This window comes from Galeopterus variegatus, unplaced genomic scaffold, assembly GCF_000696425.1.
Source record: "Galeopterus variegatus unplaced genomic scaffold, G_variegatus-3.0.2 Scaffold2691, whole genome shotgun sequence".
Lineage (NCBI taxonomy): Eukaryota > Metazoa > Chordata > Mammalia > Dermoptera > Cynocephalidae > Galeopterus > Galeopterus variegatus.
Genome location: NW_007728802.1, coordinates 93,770 through 119,754, shown reverse-complemented (window position 1 = coordinate 119,754; position 25,985 = coordinate 93,770). Strand labels below are relative to the sequence as shown.

The window sequence follows — 25,985 nt, the reverse complement described above, 5'->3', positions numbered from 1 at the left end:
TTGTTTCATGGTTCTTTTGCTGAACATACATTTTAAGTATTTACGTTGTCAAATTTACCAATCTTTTTTACTATGGCATTTGTTTTTCATATCTCTTTTAGAAAGCCTTTGTAAATATGGCACAAATAAACATATTCTTTTATACTTTCTTAATACACTTATATTTTAGTTTGGTTTAGTTTTTGTCTTTTAGTCGTGACTCATCTGGAATACATTTTTGTGAATTACATGTGTATTAGTCCTTTTTTGTGTTCCTATAACAGACTACCTGAGACTGAGTAATATATAAAGAAAAAAGGTTTATTTGGCTCACAATTCTGAGACAGCTTCATCTGGCACAGACCTCCTCAGGCTGCTTCTGCTCAGTCAGCCAGTGGATGCAGGTAGATCACATGGCAAGCAAGGAAACAAGAGAGAGAAGAAGGGAGGTGCCAAACTCCTCTTAACAACCAGCTCTCACAGGAACTAAAAGAATGAGTACTCACTCACTAGCCATCCACTACCCCTGCCCCCAGAGGGCATTAATCTATTCATGAGGGATCTGCCCCAATGGTCTAGACACCTCCCAACACTGCAATATTGAGGATCAGATTTCAAAATGAGCTTTGTGGGGACAGACATATCGAAACTATACCAACATTAGTGATGGAAGTAACTCATTTTTTCTTCTAAATGGTTATGCAGTTGCTCCAACACTGTTTATTGAATTGGCCATCCTTTTTCCACTGATTTAAAATGCCATCTCTATCATGAACTAAATTTGCATATCTATGGCTTTATTTGTGGCCACTCTCTTCTTTTGCACTATTTGTCTATTTCTGCACTCATGCTACAACTTTTTAATATATTTCACTATTGGAGAGGGCAATTCCCCCTTCTTTTTGTATGTTAGTATTATATACAGCCACCCTATAGCTACCTTTCTCTTTGGTTCTAATAATTTTTCAGTTTATATTTTCTAGGTAAGTTATCATATTGACTTCAAGTACTGACAGTTTTGTCTCTTTATTTCTGCTAATTATGACTCATATAAGAGTTATATATCATGCTAGATATTCAAGACCAGTCCAGTTCCACATAAACACCTGTGCAGTGACCAGTTTCTGTCAACTTCTCCAGAAGGGTTTATCCTTTCCTACCCTTCTCCCACCCATATTTAGTCCTCCATTCATCCAAAGTGGTTTTGATTTATTTTTCACATTTTTATAGGCCCCCCCCCACCTTTTAAAAATATACATAAACAGTTCTTTACTTTATGTTTATGTTAGTCCAACCCATATGTGAGGCTGGGGGAGGTAGGGGAGAGATTCAAAGGTAGACTAGTCTATTATGGCATTAACCTATTCTAACCTGATATAGAATTATTTTTATTTCCACTTTATTTGTATGAGTATTTAATCACTTTCACATTATATTTTCCATGTTTGTCTCTCCAGCATTTTAACTCCATGAAGTCAGACTATTTCTTCTGTGTCCTTTTCTTCCTCTCCTTATACTTATGCCGCACATTCTTTAATTTTATGGAGACATTTTACAACTTAGAGTCTATTTTCCATATCTTCAATTAACACAGTTGCTATATCTCAAACTTCATTGCCCCTCTGTCTTTTGCTCAGCCAACTCCAAAACTCTGGTCCTGTTTTATTTTTGTATTTTTCTTACATTTTAAAAACTGTATTTTGAAAAAAATTTAAACGTAGAGATGTTACAATAGTGCAAAGACCTCTCTTCAAATAAATTCAACAATTTTGCCTCAAAGCAAAATTCCCCCCTCTTTGCCCGACTCTGTGTGTTCATTTGTATATTTTTTTAGAACAGTTTGATATTAAATTATAATCATCACATGATCAGTTTTGGTTTTACCTTTTCCATGTCTGTACTTAATGGGCCAGAAGGTTGAATTCTATCTATACTGCCTCTTGTCTAACAAGTTATGTTGTGCTAGGTAAAGTCACACTTTCGATTCTGCCATAAATTTATCATCAGTGGCTTCAAACTGGCTTTCAATACTGCCTGTATATGAATGACTTTTTTAAATTTGCAAATGTATGGGTGTTTGGGGATATCATTTTCTAATGACATTTTATTTTTATGGAATTTGATCAACTAATACATTGTGTGATTTGTGCTATTTGGAATCATTGAGATTTCCTTTATGACCAACTATTCTTATTTATATAGTACTTACTACATTTATTTATATAGTATTTACAATAATTTATATAGTGCTTACTACAAGCCACACACTAAGCACTTTACTAATTTTCATTTATTCAGTTTTCTCAACAACATTGTGTTTTAGGTACTATTATCTTCATTTTGAAAATCAGGAAACTGGGGGAGAGAGAAGTAACTTGCCCTGAATCACATATCAAGTAGAAGAGCTGGGATTTTAATCCCAGCAGTCTGGATCCAGAACTCATGCTCTTAACCAACATCATGCTAATTTTTCCAGTCTCATGTATTCCTTTTTTAAAATGTATACCTATAATCATTATAGATTTATGTAGTTCCCTGTGTATTTCCAGTATATTGAGCATGTTAGTTCAGATCTTGTATATCTTTATTAATATCCTGCCTATTTGATTTATCAGCTTCTGAGAAATGTTTGTTGATTGTGGATTGATCAATTTCTCATTATAATTCTGTTGATTCATATGTCAATTATTTTTAGTATATTGCTAGGTATATCTGTTTTCAGAGTTTTTCTCACTAATAGATTTTTCATTGAATAATTACTTAACTTCTTTATCAATATGTTTTTTAAAAGAATTAGAGAATCAAATGAAAATAAACCTTAGATCCCAAACAACTTTGTCATTTTGACATGAAATTAAGACTCTCATTCTCAAAAAATAAGTATTACTTTTGTAACAGCAAGAAGGGCCTCTTATCTAATACAATCTAAACCTATAGTTGGCTCATTGATTAAAAAGATTTATTAAAGCAAAGAATCACTAAAAAATACTTAGATTTAAACATTTAGTTTTAAGTTATAACATATAAATGTATATACAGCCAACAGTCTTTTCAGATCAAAGACTTTCTCTATTTACTAGTTCATTGATTAGAATGCAGCATTGTCTTTTCACCAATAATATAACTGTGAGAAATGCCCTCACTTGTCCAATGCCAAAGGATGGACACAGAGACAGGAGGTACGGCAAAGCAAGACTTTAATGGCAGTCCTGCAAAATTGGGTGTCTGATGAACCAGGCACACCCCAAAATGTTACATCCAGCAATTTATTCCCTAGTGTGCAAGTCCCTTCTGGGGTTCCTCATTGGCCGAGTACTATGGAGTGTACAATCTTCCTGAAGGTTGCCTAAGTTTTATTATTTCCTTATAAGGCATTTATTGTCCCCTTCCCTCTGGCAGAAAGGGGTGGGCTTAAGACAAGCGCGCAAAAAAAGCCCACCAGAAGTCCTGAGGAAGAAGAAGAACCAGGAAATAAAAAGAACAAGGTGATGAGCCACCATCTTGAGAAGTCAGCCTAGGGAAAGTGCACTTTCAGAGGTTATCACACCACAAGTTAGTCAAGCAACCCACTCTCCTCTCTCTCTCACTTCATTTGACATTATTTCTTAAGAGGCTGGTATTAAAACTTTGGTTTCAACTTGGTTTTCACAGAAACAGTCATTCAGTTTACAAAATATTTTATTAAATTTTTAAATTAGACCAACAAATATTATTGACTCAGACAGCTTTGGAAATAACACAACTGATTTTTGAAATCATACAACTGGGAAGAGCAGAGGTAAATAGTCCATCTGTTTTCAAAAGGAAATGCAATTTTGATTAATTCAGTGATTTGTTTAAGTGGAGGTCAGTTAAGAGAGTTTCTTCTGTAATTCAAATCAGAACATGTTCTTTAAGTAAATAAAGGCAAAAATCACTGAAAAGTTATTCTACCTCTGACAGATGTCATTATCAGAAAATAATTACACTGGTGTGAAATTGCATTTATAAGTTAAGATACCATAGCTAAGCAGTGCTTATGTTAGAGGTGTCATAGATCTGTATTACCAAAGCTGCTTTTAACTTGTGTGCATAGGGATTCACCTTGTACTACAAGGTTGACATGTTTTTTAAAAGCTATATTTCTTTTTTTTTTTTTTAAAGATGACTGGTAAGGGGATCTTAACCCTTGACTTGGTGTTGTCAGTACCATGCTCACCCAGTGAGCTAATCGGCCATCCCTATATGGGATCCGAACCCGTGGCCTTGGTGTTATCAGCACTGCACTCACCCCCGAGTGAGCCACGGGCCAGCCCTAATAGCTATATTTCTTGATATTTCCTAAAACAAGTTCTCCACTTTTGTCTGATCAGGCTCTTCCCTGTCTCTTTGTGTTTAGTTTTAGTAAATGTGTACAAGGTTGAGTTGATAAAATTAAAGTCATCTTTATAATGTCTGTCAAAGAACAAAACTACAACAAATTTAGTTAAAGATCTCAGGTGGCTTTATTGTCATTCTAGAATTAAGCAACACATTATTCAGTAAAATAGAATAAGTGTTCAAAAGAGCTGAGTAAAATAGGTTGATTTTATAGACAGAAAAGGGCTGAAAAAAGCAGAAACAAAGAAAAAGCAGATTGATCATTTCAAAGTTACTTTCCTTGTAAGGTGGAGACAGGAAGACAAAACAGTAGAAAAATAACTGACTAGTTAACATGAAGTTACTTCAGGCTGTCTCTTTTGTATAAGGATTAAAGCAAAGGGAACTTCATTATCGTACCTTCATTATCGTATTGAAGATTTAAACTGGCCTGTTTGGGAAGTTGGCTGTTATTTCTCTCCCTTGATTTCTCTGAAGGTCAGATCACAACCTAAGTGATATAGAACTTAGCAGGGGTGACTTCATTTTGATTTTCAATCTGGTCTTTTGGGGCATAGTGCAGGAACTTAGTCCAAAACAATGGCCTCCTATAATTTTTATTAAACAAGTCTTCCTTGCTTTTCTAGTTCATGTAGAAATGATAGAAATGTAAGGACCAGAAAGAACATTCAGTTCATAGGAGGTTCTTCAATGTTTTCCAAATGTTGGACACAACCTTTAATTTTTTAAAAAATAGTGAGTATTTAAAAACTGTAATAAAAATAAAATCCACACTCAAATGTGTTATACCAAATTGTAACACATTAGAGATCATAAAAGAAAAATAAACCGTTCTGCTAGTTTATATTTTTATGGACTGATAACTAAAGCTTCTCTACAAATTTTTCTGTAGATATTTGAACTTCTTATGAGCATATGTTTTTATTTTTAAGATTATAACTGGTCTTTTTAAAACTTGGGGGCCGGCCCGGTGGCGCACTGGAGAGTGCACCGCTTGGGAGCGCGGCAGCACTCCCGCCAAGGGTTCAGATCCCATGTGGAGACCGGTTCCCGCTCACTGGCTGAGCGTGGTGCGGGCGCAACACCGAGGGTTGCGATCCCGTTGCCCGTCCCCGGTGCGGATGCGACACCGAGGGTTGCGATCCCGTTACCGGTCAGTAAAAAAGACAAAAAGAAAAAAAAAAAAACTTGGGTCCAATATTATATATCCAAATCAAATTACGAAAGCAAGAACACTGCTGCAGCACGTGTGTGCCCCAACAAATAAGATGTAGGGGCATCTTTCTGCCATGTATCCTTGCCACTCCTAACAGTTTTGCAATGGCAAGTTAATGTGATGACATTGTATTAAAGAAAGTTTTTGTGAAATGCCCTCACCCATCCAATGCCAAAGATGGACACAGAGACACGAGGTACAGCGAAGTGAGACTTTAATAATAGTCTTGCAAGTCTGGATATCTGTGAATGGGACAGGCACATGGAAAAGGGCTGTAGCAAGCAATTTATTCCCTAGTATGCAAGTCACCCCCTCCCCACTTCCACATTGGTTGAGTACTACAGGGAGCACAATCTTCCTGAATGACACCTAAAACTTATTACCCCCTTGCAAGGAATTCCTTTGTCTAGGGGCTCAGGACAAGCCTGTGAAAAAGGCCTGCATAAGCCCTGGTAAAAGAGAAACACCAGAGAATGAAGAAAACAATGGGGTCTAGTACCTAATTACTATCTGAAGGAGAGCTCTATCTGTTCAGAAATCCTCTGGGAATGGGCTGGACCAGTCAGACAACTTTCGGGCTGGGCCTGAATCAGTTAACACACCCTCAGGTGAGTCATTTCTGAAAATGAATCACTTAGATTATTTTCTTAGTTTTCTTGCCTAATTTAAGTTTTGGGTAGTTCTTCCCATTTTTTAATATTCATGACCAGAATAAAGATTAGGTATAGTCATTCAGTTTTTCGAACAAGATTTTCTTTGCTCCTCCTTCAAACTTCCAGACCATTTTAATTGCAGAAATTTTAATATTGTCAAATTAGCTACTTTAAAAACTGTTGCCATTTCTAATAGCTTATATGTGATAATGAGAATTATGTCTATACTATAAAGCCAAAACAAAATATAGAAATGAATTTACTGATGAAGATGATTTAAAACTGCAGTAGTCACCTATATCCCTTGATTTTATACTTATTAGTCAAAATAGCCCACTATTCTTATTGAGGAATTTTAATAAGTAATATTATAATTTGTTCTTATAAAATGAATTTTTACTAACAGTTCTCTTTTTCTATTTTATATAATGGAAGTTCAACTTAGATTTTATTTGGCAATAGAGGCTACTAATAAAATAATTTGAAAACTACCTGTCTGGTCCAATCATTAATTTTACAAATTAAGAAATTAAAGCTCGGTTTAGGTGTCTTGCTCAAAGTTATACAAAGCTAGAAAATTGCAGATACCAAATTTTCCAACCCTTAGTTCAACATTCTTTCTATGATTTGTTACCTCATCTCTGAGTTCCTACAATATGTCTAGTTTGTGCCATTCCATTTAGCATTTAATGACATGGTTTGTTTACAGCCGTTCATTTGTTTATTCAACAGGTCATTTTCTGTGTGGCAGGCACTCTTCTAGGCACTGGGGACATCCCCTGAATCTGGAAATTGTGCTGAAAATAAAATAAGAAAAGTAGATTCTATTTAGCCTCCATTCATTTTGGTTGAATATACACCTGGAATTAGCCACCTTGCATGTGTTTGTATACCACTGGGTGGTTTTAAATTATTATTAACAAGAACTTTTCTATCTATGGTTATATTTTAGGGGAGTAACAGAAAGTTCCTTAGTACTTTGAAAGGTGAGAAAAATGAATAATTCAATTTAAAGCATATTATTTACATGCCATGTACCCGATATGTGTTTGACAACCACGAACCCAAAGATAAATGAAACAAGGAACGATTGTACAGTAAAATAGAGTGTTGAAAGTACTGTTACATACATGTAAGCAGCACTGTAGGGTGAGAGAGGAATGAATGAGTAACTCTAAGCAGGAGAACAGAAGGTTGCTTTAAGGAAGTTGGGAGGATCTTTGAATGCCCAGAGAACGACACATGCATAGACACAGAGTTGTGAATGGTTCAATCATTTCCAAGAAAGATTAATGCAGCAGGATACTATGGTGTCTTGGGAAGAGAGGTGAATAGGCTTTTTTAGGCATCGTTAGATGATTGAAGAATAGAAGAAATAAAATGTGAGGATTTCTTATTTTTACGCCCTTGGTATTCCTCATGCTTCTACCTTATTACGCCCTTGGTATTCTTCATGCTTCTACCTTATTTCTATTCCTGAGTGTTAAGTTCTTTTAGAACGGAGACTGTATTTTGTACTTCTCTATAATATGGTGACTAGCCCAGTGCTGAGCATGACAAGGGTTTGGTATATGCTTAGTGGTTAATCGTGCTAATCTCACTCAACGAATATTTTTGGCTCCAGCATTTGTAAGGTTCTGTACTTTGTGCTATGGGAAATAAAAAAGAGATGTGATACAAAGCCAGCCTTGAAGGAGCTGTTGAATCCAAGGCAAAAAATAGCAGGGATTTTTTGCTATTATGATAACTATTTCCCATGTGCTCACAGAGCTTACATTCTTGTCAGAGGAGACAGACAATAATAGGATAAATAGTAAAATATATAGTATGTCAGATAGTGATAAATACTAAGGAGGAAAAATTTGGAAAGGAGGATATAAATTATCAGAGAGAGAAAGAGAAGGTAAAGTTACATAATTTCTCTTGCTTCAAGTTTACTAAATTCGAGAATAGAAAAAATAACAAAAGTACCTGCCTTATAAGGTTGTGATGACGACTAAGTGAGTTAATGTATGTATGAAGTACTCAGTGCAGTTCCTGGAAGATGATAAGATAAATGTTAGTTGATATTATTTATACGTTTGGCTGAAATAACTTTAGCACCATAATCACCTTCTTTTTATCACTTACAGACTTCTTTTATTAAAGAATGTAATTTCCAACCGTTTTAAACTACTTTATCTAAGGCTCATTCTTCCTCACCTATGCCTTGCTCCTTTTGGCTTCTGCTTACAATGCATTCACATCTAATATTCCTTTCTTATTGAAGTGACTGATCATTCTTTGGTAGTACTTTTTCTAGAAAACAATATTTTCTTATCTAGGTGTCAGTTCATCATTTTTTATTTTAGGCATCAGGCAGGCATCCACATCTTCCTGTGGAAAATATTCATTTATGCTTCATCACTTATCCCATCTCAAGGTTAAAAAGTCTGACAAAATGAGACCTTTATGTTTGCTTACCTGCTAAAAATGAGTACAATATTGGAAATGTTATTAACAGACAGAAATACAAATCTTCAATATTAATCTTTTCAAACTAAGATAATTTGCATGGATTGGGCGAAGTTTTAGGTCTCCTACCAATTTGTCTTTGCCTCTCTAACCTCTATGCATCCCTACAGAATCCTGCCTGCCCCCCTTGAAAACTAGATTAACTCTTTCTTTGTGCTCATTCAGCACTCCATGCATGGCCGTATCATAGCTGATATAATTAGATGTTACAATTGCCTGTTTTCTTGACTTTCCAACTTCCCACCTTCCACACCCCAGGCAATAAGCTCCTTGAGATGAGGACTGTGTTCTCATCATGTATGGGTTCTCAGTATTCATCACAGTACCGCACACATAGTTGGTGCCCAATAAATGCTTAAAACATTAAATATAATGCCTGGAGGACCTTTAGTATATCAGGGTTATATATCACTTAACCGTGGTTCCACATCCTGTGGTTGCTTTGTCTCCCCTGGCTGCTTTCTGAGGAACAGCACTGCTCAGGCATGCTGCCACATTCCCCTGTCCTGCTCTGGCCCCAAATTATTTCTAGTTTTCTAGTAACATTGTAGTCAGAGGCAGGTGGCAGCAAACAACAAACAAAAAACAATATGCTGGCTATCAGGGAAGACCTTAAAGGTGAGGGAAACCCCATAGAGTAACTATGGTCAGGGATGTGGTCCTTAGCACTTCCAAGATAAAAACTTGATTTTGCTATTGCTCTCAAGAGTGATAAGCCTATAGGGTCTAACACACACCATTTATATTTACAAGAAATTAATTTGTATATAAGGTGATCTATTTATTTATGTATGTGATTTTTTTTTGTTTGTTTTCAGTGACTAAAATACTTGTACCTACTACTCTATTAAGGTTACTAACTTAATGATATTAGAGCACCTGTGAAATCTACCAGATAATCAGAAGGTTATCCAATGGCCAAGGAAACAGAATAAAATAAGTTAGACTGTCCCAAGGATTATTTTATTCAGGCTGAGGAAGCCATGTCACACAACTGAGTACAGCAGTATCTCCCTGATGGCTAGGAGAAAACAGACCAAAGGGTTATAACATCTCAAGCGCACCTTTGAAAGACCTTATGAATTTTTTTTCTTATTTGCTAAAAGAAAACAGTTTTTAAAATCCAGGGAAAAAAATCGGTGGCATTTTATATATCTTAATAATGAGTGTTGGTACGATTTGATTCCATAATTCTTTGGTCCCAAGATGAGTTCCTAAGATAATGATAATGTGATAATGCTGATGATGGTGCTAAGAAAGAAAGAACGGTAGAGGACTGAAGTTGGATGGGAGCTCTCTGTAGACTTTACGTCCTCTAACTCAAGAATTACCGCAGTCTCAGGTCCAGCTCAGTTTCATTGAGAAAGTTTCCTGTGTGCTCATAGTTTTAGCTGGCTTACTGGCACTCCTACATGTACTAATAGTGCGTGATGATCTATTGAGAGTTCATCCTCCATCCTTTTGAAGAAACTATGAAGTGTAGGTTAAATGGTCACTTAAAAAAAATGTATGTCTTGTCAAGGGCTACAGTGAGTTCTTTAACCCTTATCAAGGTCCTTTCTATTTCCAGAAATTGGAAACCCAGATGCCTACAGAGGCCAGGCTGGTGGGAATGAAGCAGGAAGCCACTGCAGTGAACTGGAGAGCCAAGTCCTTGATGGAGGAGCAGCCACTGCTCCGTTCCAGATAATTGTTGCAAGGCAGGAATGTTGACTTAATGTTACCACTTTGTCCAGTTTCTCAGGTAAAGCAGGAAATGCAAATTTTCATGTGAAATCTTTTTTATTTAAATATCGTCAGTTAATTCACTTATATTATTATTCTCAAATCATGTACAAAGCAAACACTTCTATAGGTGGGATTTGGCCCAGAGTCCACTTGTTTGTAACTGGTCTTATATTTTGCTTTTCTATTTTTTATATTAGTGACTTTATTTTCTACAGTCCTTTCTTTTCTTCAATATGGCTTCTAAAACACTCTATGCCTCATTTTGTGATATTGAAACTCCCTTCCTCTTCAACCTGAGTACTTTCTACATAAGTTTTCTTTGGCTGCTACATTTTCTCTGCCCCCGTCAGCATCCCAGTGAGCAGTCAGTCACATGCTAAATGGAGTTTCCTTAAGACACTTTTCATCTGACGCCACTAAACATCTACGGGTATTACTACTTCCTCATTTTGTTCCTGATGTGTGAGCTACATAAACGCAATAAAAAATCATTTATTTCGTGGGGCTTAGAGGTTGTATGCTCTTTGAGCTTCCCTTTCTAAAATTCACATGGAGACAATCTTCCTCCTTTTGTTTCTTGGGAGTCTTATCAGATGCTTGATTAAACTGTAGTTATCTTTTACATTTAATTATGTTTGCTGGAGACATTGATTGTGCTTGAGTGTTTCTAGACATTTATACACTTTGAGATAATGTCTTTGGGTTCCTTCAATGGCTGAGGGGTCATCCTATTTTCACTTTGAGTAACTTTATTTTCAAGGTTACTGGAGGGCACACTCCTTTACCCGTATTTGGTACTGATTACTTCAAGTAGGAACTTGGCATCCACTGCCAAATGAATTGAACAGTGCTGAACATTTTAACAGTAAAAGAGTACGGAAATATTAGTTGTTTTGATATATTGCACAAATCCAAACAGGTATAATTCACAATTATTTTATTCTCATAGTACAGTTTTGGGAAAAACAATATTGATGTGCATCATTTTTCAACAATGATTTGACCTGCATATACAGTATTAAGCTGCATCTTGATTAGCCAAAATACTAGTAATGCAAGGATAAAATATGAAGATTACCTCTTAAACTTGCTTAGTGTACTCTTAAATAGATTATGTAAATGCATACAAGTATTTTTTTATCACTATTCCCTGTGAGAAACTTCACAATACTGCAGAAAAGCAAAAAATAAACTATGCTAAGGACTAATATACAGATATAAATCATAAACAATTTTTTCTTCAGAATTAAAGTGAGTGTATAAATTAGTTCACAGACATTCTGGTGTAACCTATTACTATTCTTCAAAACAATGCTCTAAACTGTTTTTCAGCTCATGTATTTGAGAGTTGGTGATTATTCACTTTTTGGCTTTTAAGAAGGGAGGCATAGTAAGCATTTTCTACAGATGCGTGCAAACCCTCACTTTCCACTTCCTTGTATATTTTTAAAGGTACAAAGAGAAGCCTTAACTTGAAGTTCTGTGTCTCAACTGCTTTTTCTTAGCAATCATGTAGGATGGCAAGGACAAAGAGAAAGCCCAGTTATGTGTAGTAATTCACGTGAAGAAAAAGAACTGAATATCATAAGGGAGAATTACAAGGGGAACCTAATTTAGACTTGGAAAGCCAAATAAAGTTTGGAGAAACCAGAGAAAGCCTGTCTGAGAAAGTGATATTTAAGCTGCAATAAATAAGAGCTAGTTTAGTGAGGAGCAGTAGTGTGGACATGACAGTTGGTACTCCACGCAGAAAGTAGGAGTGACACCCAGAAGCATTTTAGAACCAGTCAAAGGGATAGCTTTAATTTTTCTTTCTAGTATTTAGATCATTTAGATTAATGCAGTGTTCTGACTCTCCATATCTTTTTCTACATTTGACTAAAACAGGAAGAGAAAGAATAACATTATGCTGGACACAAAGCTTTGGATTATTTCTAATAAAAAGCTTCCCTAATGTTTTGAAGGATCAAGAAAACATTAATTAGCTGTTCTGTAGATATAACACTTAATTTTTTAGAAATAATATATTTCCTGATTATAGAGTTGGTATATGTTTAGTATAGAAAAATTTGAAAATACAGAAAAGCAATGAAGAAAATATGTTTCTACTACCAGAGAATGTATAGTAGTTACTAGGAGCATGGTGCTGCTCTATTCCTATATCTATATAAATAGTAGCATTTTTGTAAATTAAAATTATAATTATGCATGCAACTTTGTAGTATGTTTTTCCACCTAACAATATCACGGTCCTTTCCCAGTGCTATTAAATTTTCTATAACATGATTTTAATAGCTATATAAAAATGATAACAATTTGGATACTTATTATGTGCTAGGCACATACACATTAACTTATATTTTTCCCAGAACAACCCTATAAGGTAGTAATCTCTATTTCATGAGGAAAGAAATTTTAAAACTTGCCCAAAGTCGTAAGCTAACAAAGGTAGAGCCAAGGTTCAAACCCAGACAGTCTGACTCTAGAGCATACGCTCTTAACCAGTAATGCTGCTTACCTCTCAATACTGCAACTGATTTAAGTTAAACCCTATTTTAGACTTTCATATTGTTTCAGCTCAGCTGGGCCAGCTCATCCCTGTTCCACATGGTGTTGGCTAGGCTTACTTACATGTCTGGGGCCTCAGATGGACTGGCTGGAGAGTTGGACTTCTCTCTCTCCCCACATGGTCTCTCATCCTCAAGGGGCCTAGCTCAGGTGTTCACATGGCAATGGCATTCTAAAAAACAGTAGTGTTATATACAAGGTCTCTTGAGGTTTAGGCTCAAAACTTAAACAGTGTCACATCTATCACATCCTGTTGGCCAAAACAAATCACAAGGCCAGCTGAGATTCAAGGTATGAAGTAATAAATCCCACCTCCTGATGAAAGGAACTGCAAAATTTTTGTGGCCATTTATAATCTATCACACTCAGCATTAGTTCTCTGAGGACTTGTATGTGACTAGAATGTGTAAATTGCTGAATTTTTGTAGCAAAAAATGGTCTGGTATAAATAAACTTCCTGACCATAGATGAGCACAGGCCAGGATGCTTGCTACCTTGACTCAGGACTGGCCTCACTCTCAGGAGCCGGTCACCACACCTTCAGAATTTGTGAAAAATGTAGCCTTCCTACATGAATATGAAGGTAGTGAATTTTACACTCTTCTGCACTGTTAAAGGGCAAGGACATCTGAAACTAGAGAACTTCAGTTAACAGAGCAAGAAAGATGTGCTTATTTGGGGTATCCTGATACAACTGCATGAAACAAATGTAAATGTGCTCATGGTAGTTTGGGCGAGTAAGTGAAGCCTGCCAGAGGTACTGGGATTTTTACAAAGGGTGTATCTGAGAAGTATGTTTTTGGAAGAGGTGGCTACACAGTGAAGATAGCCAAATGGAAATAATAATCAGAGTGAAAATGGGCCTAATTTATTGCAAGATTTAAAAAAATGAAAGATATAAGTGCAAGATAAGTTTGCTCATAAATAAAAATGTATATCTTGAATAAATAGGTGAAAGGAGAAACTGATGGGGGAAGATTGGCTGGGAAGCTGGCTAGATGCTGTGAAGGAGCTGCTTGAATGACTGATATGGGGGTGAAAGAACATTGGACAGGGGAAATGTCATTTAGGGTTACTCTAACAAGCATAATTTTATAATGATGGAAAGATTATGAGTATATTCATTTATTATCTAATCAAAGGATAATTATGTTGTAGACACTCAGACTTTACCCTCTAAAATGCTAATGCTAATGTTAATGTTATTTTTTAACCCAACCATATCTGTTGTTGTGTGTATATACTGTTTTAGAATTTAAGTATAGAGGCAGGTTTTATGTGGGACTTGTTCTCAATTGGAGAACATGAGTCATTCACTCTTGCAAATGTAGGAATGAAGTAGACTTATTTATCTTTAAATAGTTCATCAGCTCAGTTGATAATCATAGTGTAAAAAGTATAAATGATGATTTAAGCTTATATAACATATCAAATATCAGTGTTTTACCTAATTTACATAGTCTCATCTTGTTAAATCGGTAATTCATTGGGGTTAATTCTGTCCCACTACCTGTCCAAGTATCCCCACTGATCAATGTGTGATGTTATTGTAACATTTTAATAGGATTTACTAGTATTACATGACTAAACCCCAATTCATTATTTTACCATTAATCAAGTGTGTTTGGCATTATTTAGAAGAATTTGTAACATTTGACATTATTCAGAAAAATTTATGAAGAATAGCTATTATTTTTATAATGTCATATTCTCTGATATTTAGTCTTCATGGTGTTTTGGGTATAACTTTTAAAATACACATTTAAAACCACATAAAGTAGTGAGTGCATTCTTAGGTTGACAAGAATGTCAATAAAGCAGATTGAGGGAAAAGGACTATTGCATTAATTAGCATCCTGTTGAAATATAAGTTTTTTATATTGTTGCATTTATTTATTTTAGTGGTTCCTTTACTAATCCATTTAAAATGTGTATATAAACCACTTAATAAATAAAACTCTGATGCACTTTACAAATAAGGTTTAAAGTTAGCATATTAATCTTCTTACAAACCCGATCACACTTTTTCTACACAGAAATTATCACTCAGAAATTGTGAGATCATTAGGGACAGATCTAGAGCAGATGGTTCTTGTTTTATTTTGTCAACTTACATACTTACTGGATTCTTTTAAAAACCTCTCTTTCATTTTATACACATGTATTGCTAAAATTTTATAAGCCTACAATAGTAAAAATCAGAATATAAAATTATGTTGACTGATCAGAATATGCATAATCTTCAGGACATATTTAAGCATCTACTACATTACAGGACTATACCAGGAACTGGGAATATAGGAAGGACAAGGTCCCTGTTCAGAGAGTGTTTGCATTCTCATAGGGAGACATAGTAAACAATTAAATGATAAGTAATAATAATAATCATATATAATAAGAGGTATTAGTGAATTTACAACGTGTGAGAGAGTACCTGGGGTTTATATTATAGTCTCTTTGAGGAGGTGGCATCTAATTTGAATTCTGAATGGTCAGAAGAAGCCAATGAAAAGAAAAGCAAGTCACTAAAATTCAATTCATCAAAAGCCGATTTTCAGAGACTAATTTGCATATTGAAAGGAAACAGGAAAAATGAAAATATTGTGTAATTGTGGGAGATATCTCCCTCATAACACACACACACCTTTGAATTTCATTATTGTTACTATAGAGTTGTTTGTGAAATAAATATAAATTAAGTCTTAAGTATAAGATCTCTCCTGGATCGTGAGTGTTAGTAAGATGGAGGTGCCTTTGATAGCACAGTATCTTTTCTGTTTTAACCTGTGTTTACCTGGGCTTACAAGAAGCCATATAAACAATGTGGCTCTTTAGGGGAGGTGAAGGGAAGATGTTGCGGAATATATGGTTTTTGAAAAGCATACTAATATTCAAATGTTAAATCTGGAAAACAGCTTTTATAATACAAACTATAAAAATAAAGCTTTACTACATCTTGGATGATGGGTCCTTACAGAAGATAAAATTATTAGAATCTTGGAGGCAAGTAGAATAGATTTTAATATTTAGCAAAACAAGGCATGCGTGAGTTTCAAAAGTTTGAGAAACATGGCCTGAAATGCTTTCCTAAACCTACCTTCCTGGCAGTTTAAGAAATGTATCAAGGGCCCTAAAATTATGCAATTCTATTTTAGCATATAATTCTAAGTGAATTATCAAGACAGGCATAGATTTATGTACAGAAGTATTTCTCTCAGATTTATTTGTAGTTGTGAAAGTATGGGAGAATTTCCTATGTCCACAAAGAGAAAGTAAGTACGTAAGTGGTATACATCTACCAAAAGAAAAATCTATCCAGCAATTAAAAGCCATGTTTTGGAAAAATATTTAAAGCCATAGTAAAATGTCCAGGAAGAAAAAAATACAAAGTGGTAGTGATTCAATATTTAAAAGAAAAAAGACATATTTATACATAGAAAATATTTGGAGTCAGTATAACTACTTGGAGAGCAATTTGGCAGTGCCTGTAAAGTTGACAATACGCAGACCCTACAACCCAACATTGATATGATATATACATCAATAGATGAATAATTGTATAATCATATCATAGAATAATATTTAGATGTTAAAAATTAATGAATTGGACCTAAGTATCTACAACAGAGATAGATCTATATATCTCTCCAAAGAATATAGAATTTAAAAAAGCAAATTGCAGGATTATATATATTGTATAGTAGTATTCATGTAAAATGTTAAAAGACATATAACAATACCAATATTGTTTACATATACACATATGGCCTGGAAGGATACAAACCAGAATCATGATGGTGGTTGCCTCTGGGGTGGAAGGAAGGAGAATGGGGCAGAAAAGGGAAATGGGTTAGGGATGAGGATAGTGTTTAACTTCATCTGTAATGTTTTCTATGTCTTTTATTTTAAAAAATAAGCAAAAATGACAAAATGCTTACACTGTGAATTTAGAGTGGTAGTACATTATTGTTTATTAAACTCATTTATATATGTTCTTTTAAAACTTTATAAAAACAAATGAAAGAAAATATATCAATGTTTGCGGTGGTTATTATATAGAAGTGAGATTATGCTTCAGTTTTTACTTTCATCTTCAAACTTCTCTGTACTTTCCAAGTTCACAAAACGAATGTTGAGAAAAACAATGCCACTCACAGACAATTGATAACTATACAGTTACTGGACCTCTGCGTGAGGGGTTCCTAAGGCCCTTACAATTGAGCTGCCTCTAGAAGACTGAAGTATCAGCAGAAAAGAGATGACCCATCTCCACTCCCCAGACAAAAGGAAGTAGAGGGCTGGCTGGCTGCCTGCAGGATGTGAAGATGTAAAACCAGCCTTGTCCTATAGGGAAGGGGATGCAGGAGCATTAGGGTGTCAAATTTGAATGGGCATCAAACTGAAACAGGCATCAGAATCACCTAGATGGCCTGTAAAAAAAAAAAAAAAACAGATTGCCCAGAGTTTTTGATTCAGTAATTCTGAAATTGGGCCTGTGAATTTGCATTGCTGACAAGTTCCCGGGTATTAATGGCAAAAATGATACTTGTCACAGGACCATGTTTGAGAACTGCTGGTTTAAGCAAAACCCAGCCATCAGATATTTGTATTTTTGATTACTGAAATGTGAAGCAGATATTTGGCAGGAATCATGCCAATGTTATTGTCTGGAAGATCCACAAATTACTTAATGGAGCAAGCAAGCCAGTCTCAGGGAAGCCGGAGCCACATGCAAGAGCAGAAGACAAAAAAAAACAAAAGGCATCAAATGGTCAGAAAGCTCAAAAGGAGGGAAAATGAGAATGGGCTTAATCTAACGATTGGAGACCTCTGAAAAGATTTCTTTGGAAAAGCAAGATAATAAAACAGGCATGAAAAGGGACAGTAAAAAAGAGGTTCAGTCATCAGGGTCTGTTGCTGTTTCACAAAGCTGGGAGTCCATGACGGCACAAAATTCATACCTTTTTCACAAGCACTGGAACTTCACTTACAAGGCAGGGAACTCCTTGAGAACACGATTGACCCTTCCTTGTTTCTTCCGCCCTTCCTTCCTCTTTCCTTTCTATCCTTCCACGTCAAGCAGCTTATTAGTGCCAAACATTAGTGATTCTGTGTTTTGCATAAAGTGGTACCTTACTGTCTTAATCCATTTGGGCTGCTATTACAAAATGCCATAAACTGGGTGGCTCCAAATCCAAGATCAAGGTACTGGCAGATCCAGGGTCTAGTGAGGGCCCACTTTCTGGTTCACAGATTGCTCCCTTTTCACTATAACTACACAAGGTGGAAGAGGTCTCCCTTGGGCCTCTTTTGTAAGGGCACTAATCCCATTCATGAGGCCTCCACCCCCATGACCTAACCACCTCCCAAAGGCCCCACCTTCTAATACCATCACTTTGGGTGGTTAGAATTTCAACCTATGAATTTTGGGGATGACACAAACATTCCAACTGTAGCACTTAACCATCTTTGTACTCAGCACCTAGCACAGTACCTAATACATAGTAGCTGTTAGCTAACTGTTGAATGAAATGTGAATAAACATATACATGATCAGCAGGAGTCATGATCAGAGGTGCAGTGAATGGAAGACAGAAATAGGTTGTCATGCCTGCAAGCGGGTCATTTCTGTGAGAAGCATAGCACAGTGGAATGGGCTGTTTCCTACATGCCTGCCAGCTTTTGCCACACCCATACCCATGGTTCCTGGTCTTCAGTTAAATGAGTATATGCTTCATCACTATATCTTTAACTTGTCTCAAAGCCAAGGTTGCAAATAAGGCATATGCCTGAATATGTGATGGCTTTTACTGTAAGTCAATCTCCTGCTTTCCTAATGAGGAGATACAAAAAAAGGGTTTCAGGCCAACTTAAATATGTGGACTTTTAGGAATGTATGTTAAATAGTTACATGTCTTTTTACACTGTTTGTTAATTAATTGAATTATACATGCATATTTAAGCACATGTCTAAAATGATATATTTTTTTCATTCAAATTTTATGAAACTGTTTTAATTTAATACTTGCATATGATTCTTCGGGCATTTAACAGTTTTCCAGAGCATATCATCTTCACTTCCGTTAAGCTGTTTGAAATAAAGCATTTTTTGAATTTTGGGTGGTGATGTCACTGGACATTTTTATCACAAACCACAAGTCCCACTCATATAACACTAGGATAAATTTTTTTTCATTTGTTCTTTAGTGTAGTTTCATGAATCCCACACACTAGATACTAAATTGATCATAAAAAGGCTTGTTTACAACAAATAATACTAGCAACTGTGACATCACATTCTCCACACGATTAAGTGGTACCTTAAAATTTTACTTGCCATTTTTTTTGTTTAACTGCTCCATCAAGATGACCTCTATAAGTATTCCACACTAGCATTGATTACTGCAATTCCAAGCTAGTATGTCTTCCCAAAACAGCACCTTATGACTTAATAAAGGAATTAAGAGAGCGTACCATGATATAAAAGATTTTGTAAATCTTGACTATAAAGCAACTCCCACTCTTATATGTATTATCATTGGGAAAAAAACCTTTTATATTTGGAAATATACTATAAATTTATTTTCTTTTAATTTTTCTTAAAAAATAAGAACTTTTTTTTCTTTAGGCCAATATAATGATTAGAGAAGGGGTATATAATATTAAGGAGTGATCAAAATGTGATTGGATTAACACACAACTTTCTGGTTTTCAGGTCATTAGAGGTGATGGATATACTTTTATATCAAGTTAGAAGAAGGCTCTGTGTGTTTGTGTGTGTGTGTTGAATGCAATAATTATTGCTGTATCTCTAGTAATTATAAAGTTGCATATGGTGAAAACCAAATAAATTGGTTTAACTGGAATAAGTGGATCAAGTTGGAACTAAAAAACAAGTTGAATTTGACGTGATTTTGATGGCAGAAGACATCAAAGTGATTGGGTACACTTAGTGGTTTCTTCTATTTTAGAATTGTGCAGCTTTTCAATTTTTCACTGTTACATATACACTTTACATATTTACATATGTTTCAGGCTACATTATTGGAATTTTGGAGTCATGAAAACATCAGATGAACCAACCTGCAACACCTTGGATTCAGATTGGAAGATAAAGAGAAAGTTTAAGGAATGTGGCCTATAAAAAGGCGGGTAGTACCTGGAAATATTAACTGACTCACATTGTAAAAATGAGACCAGTTTCTAAACAATAGAGGTTATTTTAGTCCAACATCAAGGTCAAGACAAAATGTTGAACTAAAAACTTTACACTCCTCCTCTCCCACTTCAGACAGGTACCAGCATTGGTGAATTATGATTTTCCTTAGTCGGAAACACTCATTTTTACCCATGTAGACCATCCTTAGGAATTAAATATTAGTTATTTAATGTAGATTATAATGGGAAACTGATTTTTTCACAATGGCAGATTTCAAGGACTTGGTTCAAAACTGAGCCGAAGCTTCCCAATGCATTTTGTACAGTCTGGGAAAAACTGTGCTGCACTGGCCCATTTTTGAAGGCCATCATGCTCTGTAAGATAAGGATATCATCTTATTGCTGATATCTTTGGAGAGTCTCAAGCAGACACAGAAAATGAATGGAGGCAAGGAGTGTGACGGAGGGGACAAGGAAGGAGGTCTTCCAGCTATACAAGTTCCTGTGGGTTGGCAGCGTCGTGTGGATCAAAATGGAGTGCTTTATGTCAGGTGAGCTCTTATTGTTACTGTGTTACCTCCAAAGTTGCAGTCCCAAGATTAAGGAGGCAGAGTCTGTTCCTCTTAGAGGGAACGAGGTATTGTGACTGACATTATCTCAAACAAATTTGAATAAATGACCTTCGTGCTAGAAATGTAGAAGTGTTTTTATTCTGTACTGTTTTGCAATGTAAATTGACTTAGATTACCAGAGAGAATTTTTATGCCTTACTTGTGTTTACATAAGGTGTCATTCTGCTTATCTCTTTAACAGAGATAAAGAAAAATATGAAGATTTCTAAAAGAAACATAAGCGTCATTACCACATTCACAGAATAATATAAAAATATTGAAAATAGGCCCCATATCACTTGACAGTATTACTGTCTCCTTCAGAGTGCTTCAGCTGGCTTTCCTGATAATAAGATTGAGTGTTTTTTTTTTTGTCTATAGGCAGTTTTACTTATTAGACTTATTAATGCCTGATACTAACTAAAAATAGTTTTCTTATTTTTCTTCATAGTTTCTAATCTGTTTTCTTGTATATAATAGTAAAAATGAAAAATCTTAATGGAGATGGCTCTTACAAGTAAAAATCATGCAAATAAAATGCAAATGCCAGCTCTTTTAAATTTTGATTTCTTGTAAAACAAGTTGGATGGAATAACTGAACTGCTGGCAAGAAGCTTTAGACTTACTTATTAAATAATTAGCATCTAAGTTCCTTACTTTGTAGTTTTTTAGTAAGTACATGAAAGGTTAGGATACCATAAATCAATCTTTGTAATGTAATTAAACAACTATTATAATTAGAACTTTAAAAAGATATCACATTGCATCATTAAATTAATGCTATTACTTTGAACATGGCTATTTGTATCCCAGCTTAAACAGAATTCTCCAGTTCTGCAAAGATGTATATGTATATGAATGAGGTATTTCTGTTATATAAACACATTATTTAATGCCATAACAACTCAGAAAGTCAGTTCAGATTCTATTCTGGGTTGGTTTGTTTTGTGTAAGGTATTTCTTGAGGTAAATTTAATTACCAGCTGAAATTCTTTTGTCACATAATTTATTTTGTTTCTGTAATAGTAAAGATGTATTCTATATTAATTGGGATAAAAAGATAAGAAAGCAGGGAACATGGAGCTCATCCTCTGGTAGATAAGATGGAGGACACATGGGATCATTTTCTCAAAGTGTTCCTATTCCCAGTGCTGTTAACAAACTTCCAAAAATACTTTTTAATAAATATAATATAGCAAGAGACCAGTGTTAAATGTTTATATTTATGGTTCTAATCTGTAAACAGCGAATGTGTATCCAGCTTAGAGCAAGTGACTCTAAAATCTTGATTTTTTTTTTTACTTCATCTTCAGCCCTATGGAAGAAAAATCAGCTTTTCAGATTGCTGAGAGCAAAAACCAAATTAAGTCTGGGAATCAAAGCTCAAATGACAGGTCTAAGAATCTGCCAGTTATCTTGTTCATGATGTTCCAAGTCTGACTAGACTTCACTATCTGACAATCCTGTTAGTATGAATTCTCCAAATCCAAATCTGTACACTAAGAATTATTTTGGAAATTAAGGTACATGTAAGGTAAAGCACTTCCAAATTAAATTAAGCCAGCATGGGTTTGATTTGTTTATCTATAACTGGTTAAATTACTACTTGAACATACATAGGAAGTTAGCTCTCCTTCTATAGCTCCTTCTCAATGTGCAGTTTGCTAGTATTTTTATGTTAGTCTCCAGCTGCTCCTGCCTCACAGTGGCATTGAGGCTACACATTAAATTTTCCACCTGCTTTCAATCTTCTAAGCTTTATCTATGCTCCAAGACTTGTAACTATTTTCTACATTAATTATTACTCCCCAAAGTTAATTGAAGATCTACAACTGAAGGAAAGAACCCAGCTGACTGATTGAGAGGAAGTGTTTTTGAAGTGTCTGGGATAGCATACTCTTAACAGAATTCAGGAATTCTTGTCTTCAAGTTTAATTTTGCAGTTAAATTCAGTCCATACACTTTCTTTTAAATAAAATGTTGGGCAGTTTCTTTTCATCAAATTCATGAATTCTTCACGTGAAAAATCAGTAAGATACTTTTTTTGGTGGCTTTGTTTTATTAAAATTTTCGGACCTACAAAAACATCTTGCTGCCCCTCCCTGCTGTTGTGGAACTGTGGTCTATAATATGGGAATTATTATTGTTTGTATATCATCATCCGAAAAAAAATAGCCTACATAAATGAGTAATTAGACGAAGTTGAGGATTTTCATTCAGACTTTCTACATGCGAGAGTCACTTGTATGATTATCCATAATCAAAATATGAATTGCATTTTAAAGCTGGTTCATTTATAGATAAAAACTACTACCTGTGTTTTTGTAGAGACAGAATAATCTATGTCCAGTAGTGTAATGCTTTGTATATGAAATGGAGAGTATTGTCTCTGGGTGAGTGTTGACCAGACTTAAGTGAAGTTTTGGTAAATAGTCATAAATAGATAGTCTGAAATGAAAAGTATGTAATAATTTCAAAGCATAGTATGCATTTAAGTTGTAAAATTGACATATTGATAATAAAAGTCCTAAAATGAAAATTGCCCTTTTTAACTCCCCTTGTAAATAAAAATCAAACACTTACCCTGTCATCTGAATTAATGCCTAAACTGTAGATTTGAACTTGATCAGTATTCACATATCGTGCCTTTTGTGACCTGAAGAAAATTAGTAACATTGAAGCACCTTCCCAACTACCAGCCAGAAGAACTGCAAGGCACCTATCTGCTGCCTAAAACCATTTATCCTCAAAAGTTCTCCATCTTTTGTCAGCTCTGCTTGATTCCTTTCTCTTTCTCTATATGGTTTGTCTCTTCGGTATAATTTAATTTGGGCCACACTGATCTATCTTCAAAGAAACACATGGGTGAGGAGGAGAAAAGAGAAGCCTGTTTTTACATAGGGGCAACTTGATTCTAGACTCCAAGGTACAGAGAGAAAAATTTGTTAGCTCCAACTTCCTGGTTTGAACCCCAGGAAAATTTCAGTTTTCCCTCAAAGAGCTTTAAAAGTGGATCTTCTAGTTTAAAATGATAGTGATTACTTTTATGTAGTTTTCTCATTCCTGTTTCTTTCTAGGCTGCTTCTGTCCTTTCTTAAGAATAGCATTTTTCCCCTATTTAGTCCACTCTTGGTTTTCAAAATAATTTTATTTAATTTTCTATGAAGATCTGTATTTTTCTGAGAAATATTTTGGTTCAAAAGAAAGAGCAATGTTAACGGCTATAATTTCACAGCTAACATAATATTGACAAAGAAAATGCTTTTGCGTAGTGGGAAAGTATTATCCTGCGAAGGACAGTAAGACTGTAATTCATGCCTTTTTTCATACAATATGTGCAGTCAAAATTATTTCCTGATGTTTTTTTAAACTATTTTTACAGTCCCAGTGGGTCTTTGTTATCTTGCTTGGAGCAGGTTAAAACATACCTGCTTACAGATGGAACATGCAAGTGTGGCTTGGAATGTCCTCTTATTCTTCCCAAGGTAACCATTTCACAACAGATCTACAGCAGTTTTTTTTTTACTTTTTAGGTATTTTATATATTTGCTTTTCTCATTTGGCATTTCATTTTTATATTACTTCTCCAATCATATATGCATTTTAATTCTTTATCTAGTTAGAAGTCTCTTGCATGCATTTTAGAATGCTTAAAGATTGTGGAAAATAATTCATATCCAAGAGTCATTTTAAAGGTGTCAAACCTATATTCATATTAACTATTTCTTTAAAACTACCTTTGCACCTTTTTATTAGAGCTATACTTATGCTCAGTATTTAATAATGCAATATTTTCTTTCAGTACTATAACTGCTCAAAACTGCAATGTTATTTTTAGTGCTGGTATTGATAAATCTGCCACAAATATTCCTAAACTCACAAAGCTTAACCCTCATAGCCAAAATATGAAACTGTTTTACTCCTTCTCAAGGTAAAAAGTAAAATCATTTAAAATGGTAAAATATTATTTGCTATAGGAATAGGTTATTATTCTCTGAATGTCTATTTTAGTGCTAACTTTAAATCTAAAAATTAATAGACAACTTTTTTCTTTTTATTTGTATGTCACCACATTCCCTTAAAAAGGATTTAAATAATAAGATTTTTAGTAGAGTAATAGATTTTTTAAGATCAACAAAAAGGTTATATTCATATAGTAATGAAATGAAGCTGAAGAAAAAGTTAACATGTAGAATTGTCATAGCTTTTCAGCTTTGTTTTTTTTTAACTGTATTTTACTTGTATTTGTACTGTTAAAACATTGGGCAGTATCTAAAATTGGGAACATTATCAGATATTATACCTTCCCATTTGTTTATCTTGGCAGTCTTAGAATTAGGATAATATTCATTATTTACTTTGCTACTAAAAACCTTGAGTTCAGCAGAGGTCTTTATTAAGTTATATAAAGTTGCTTTTCTTAAATATAAATACCTGATAAAGTTGTATTCAGATTTATGGCTTAATCTACGCACAACATTTTTTAAAAAACAAGGGAATCTTTCTATTAAATCTTTTTACAGATATACTCTAAACAAAGGCTGTGCTTTTTCCAGGTGTTTAATTTTGATCCTGGAGCTGCTGTGAAACAGAGAACTGCAGAAGATGTTAAGGCAGATGAAGATGTCACAAAGCTATGCATACATAAAAGAAAAATCATTGCAGTGGCCACACTTCATAAAAGCATGGAAGCCCCACATCCTTCTCTGGTGCTCACCAGTCCTGGAGGAGGAACAAGTATGTAATATGGTGAAGGGTTTAGGAATTCTCCTCTCCCAGGAGTCACTGGAAATCATTTTGCCAAGCATTTTCCCATTCCCATTTGTTCTATCATTTTATTACAAAAAGCAAACTAGTTCTGAAAAATTATCACGAGGTTATTTCCCAAAATTTCTTATGCAGATTATCTAGTTAAACAAGCAGAATAAAGACTAGTACATACATATGCTATGCGGGTGTGAGCTGAACTAACAAAAGAAAACACCATTGGTTTTTAGGAAACAAATGGTAGTTTTTTTCCTAGGCCTGGATTGTAATGTGTGGTAACAAGTCCCCAAATACAGCCTAGCACTGTTATTAGGAACTAGCAATATTATTCTTTCATTTATTTAACAGCTATTTATTGAATACCTACTAAATAGAAATCACCTTGCTGGGCACATTTTGTATCACCCCCCCCCCCCCCCCCCCCCCCAAAAA

At 34.8% G+C, this 25,985-nt stretch overlaps 1 protein-coding gene across 3 annotated transcripts in view; it reads left to right on the top strand.

The window, feature by feature from the left end:
* The first annotated feature begins 10,274 nt into the window (after window positions 1-10,274).
* MBD5 (methyl-CpG binding domain protein 5) overlaps window positions 10,275-25,985 on the top strand; it is a 66,848-nt gene continuing 51,137 nt past the window's right edge. For 2 of the 3 annotated variants that reach the window (XM_008582674.1, XM_008582675.1), the window contains exons 1-4: window positions 10,296-10,465; window positions 20,053-20,726; window positions 24,169-24,271; window positions 25,343-25,523. In XM_008582674.1, the coding sequence (XP_008580896.1) occupies window positions 20,614-20,726; window positions 24,169-24,271; window positions 25,343-25,523 (397 nt within the window). In that variant the 5' untranslated portion in view covers window positions 10,296-10,465; window positions 20,053-20,613. Of the gene's footprint in view, window positions 10,466-20,052; window positions 20,727-24,168; window positions 24,272-25,342; window positions 25,524-25,985 lie in introns of all 3 variants that reach the window. The other variant, XM_008582673.1, reaches the window with a different exon arrangement.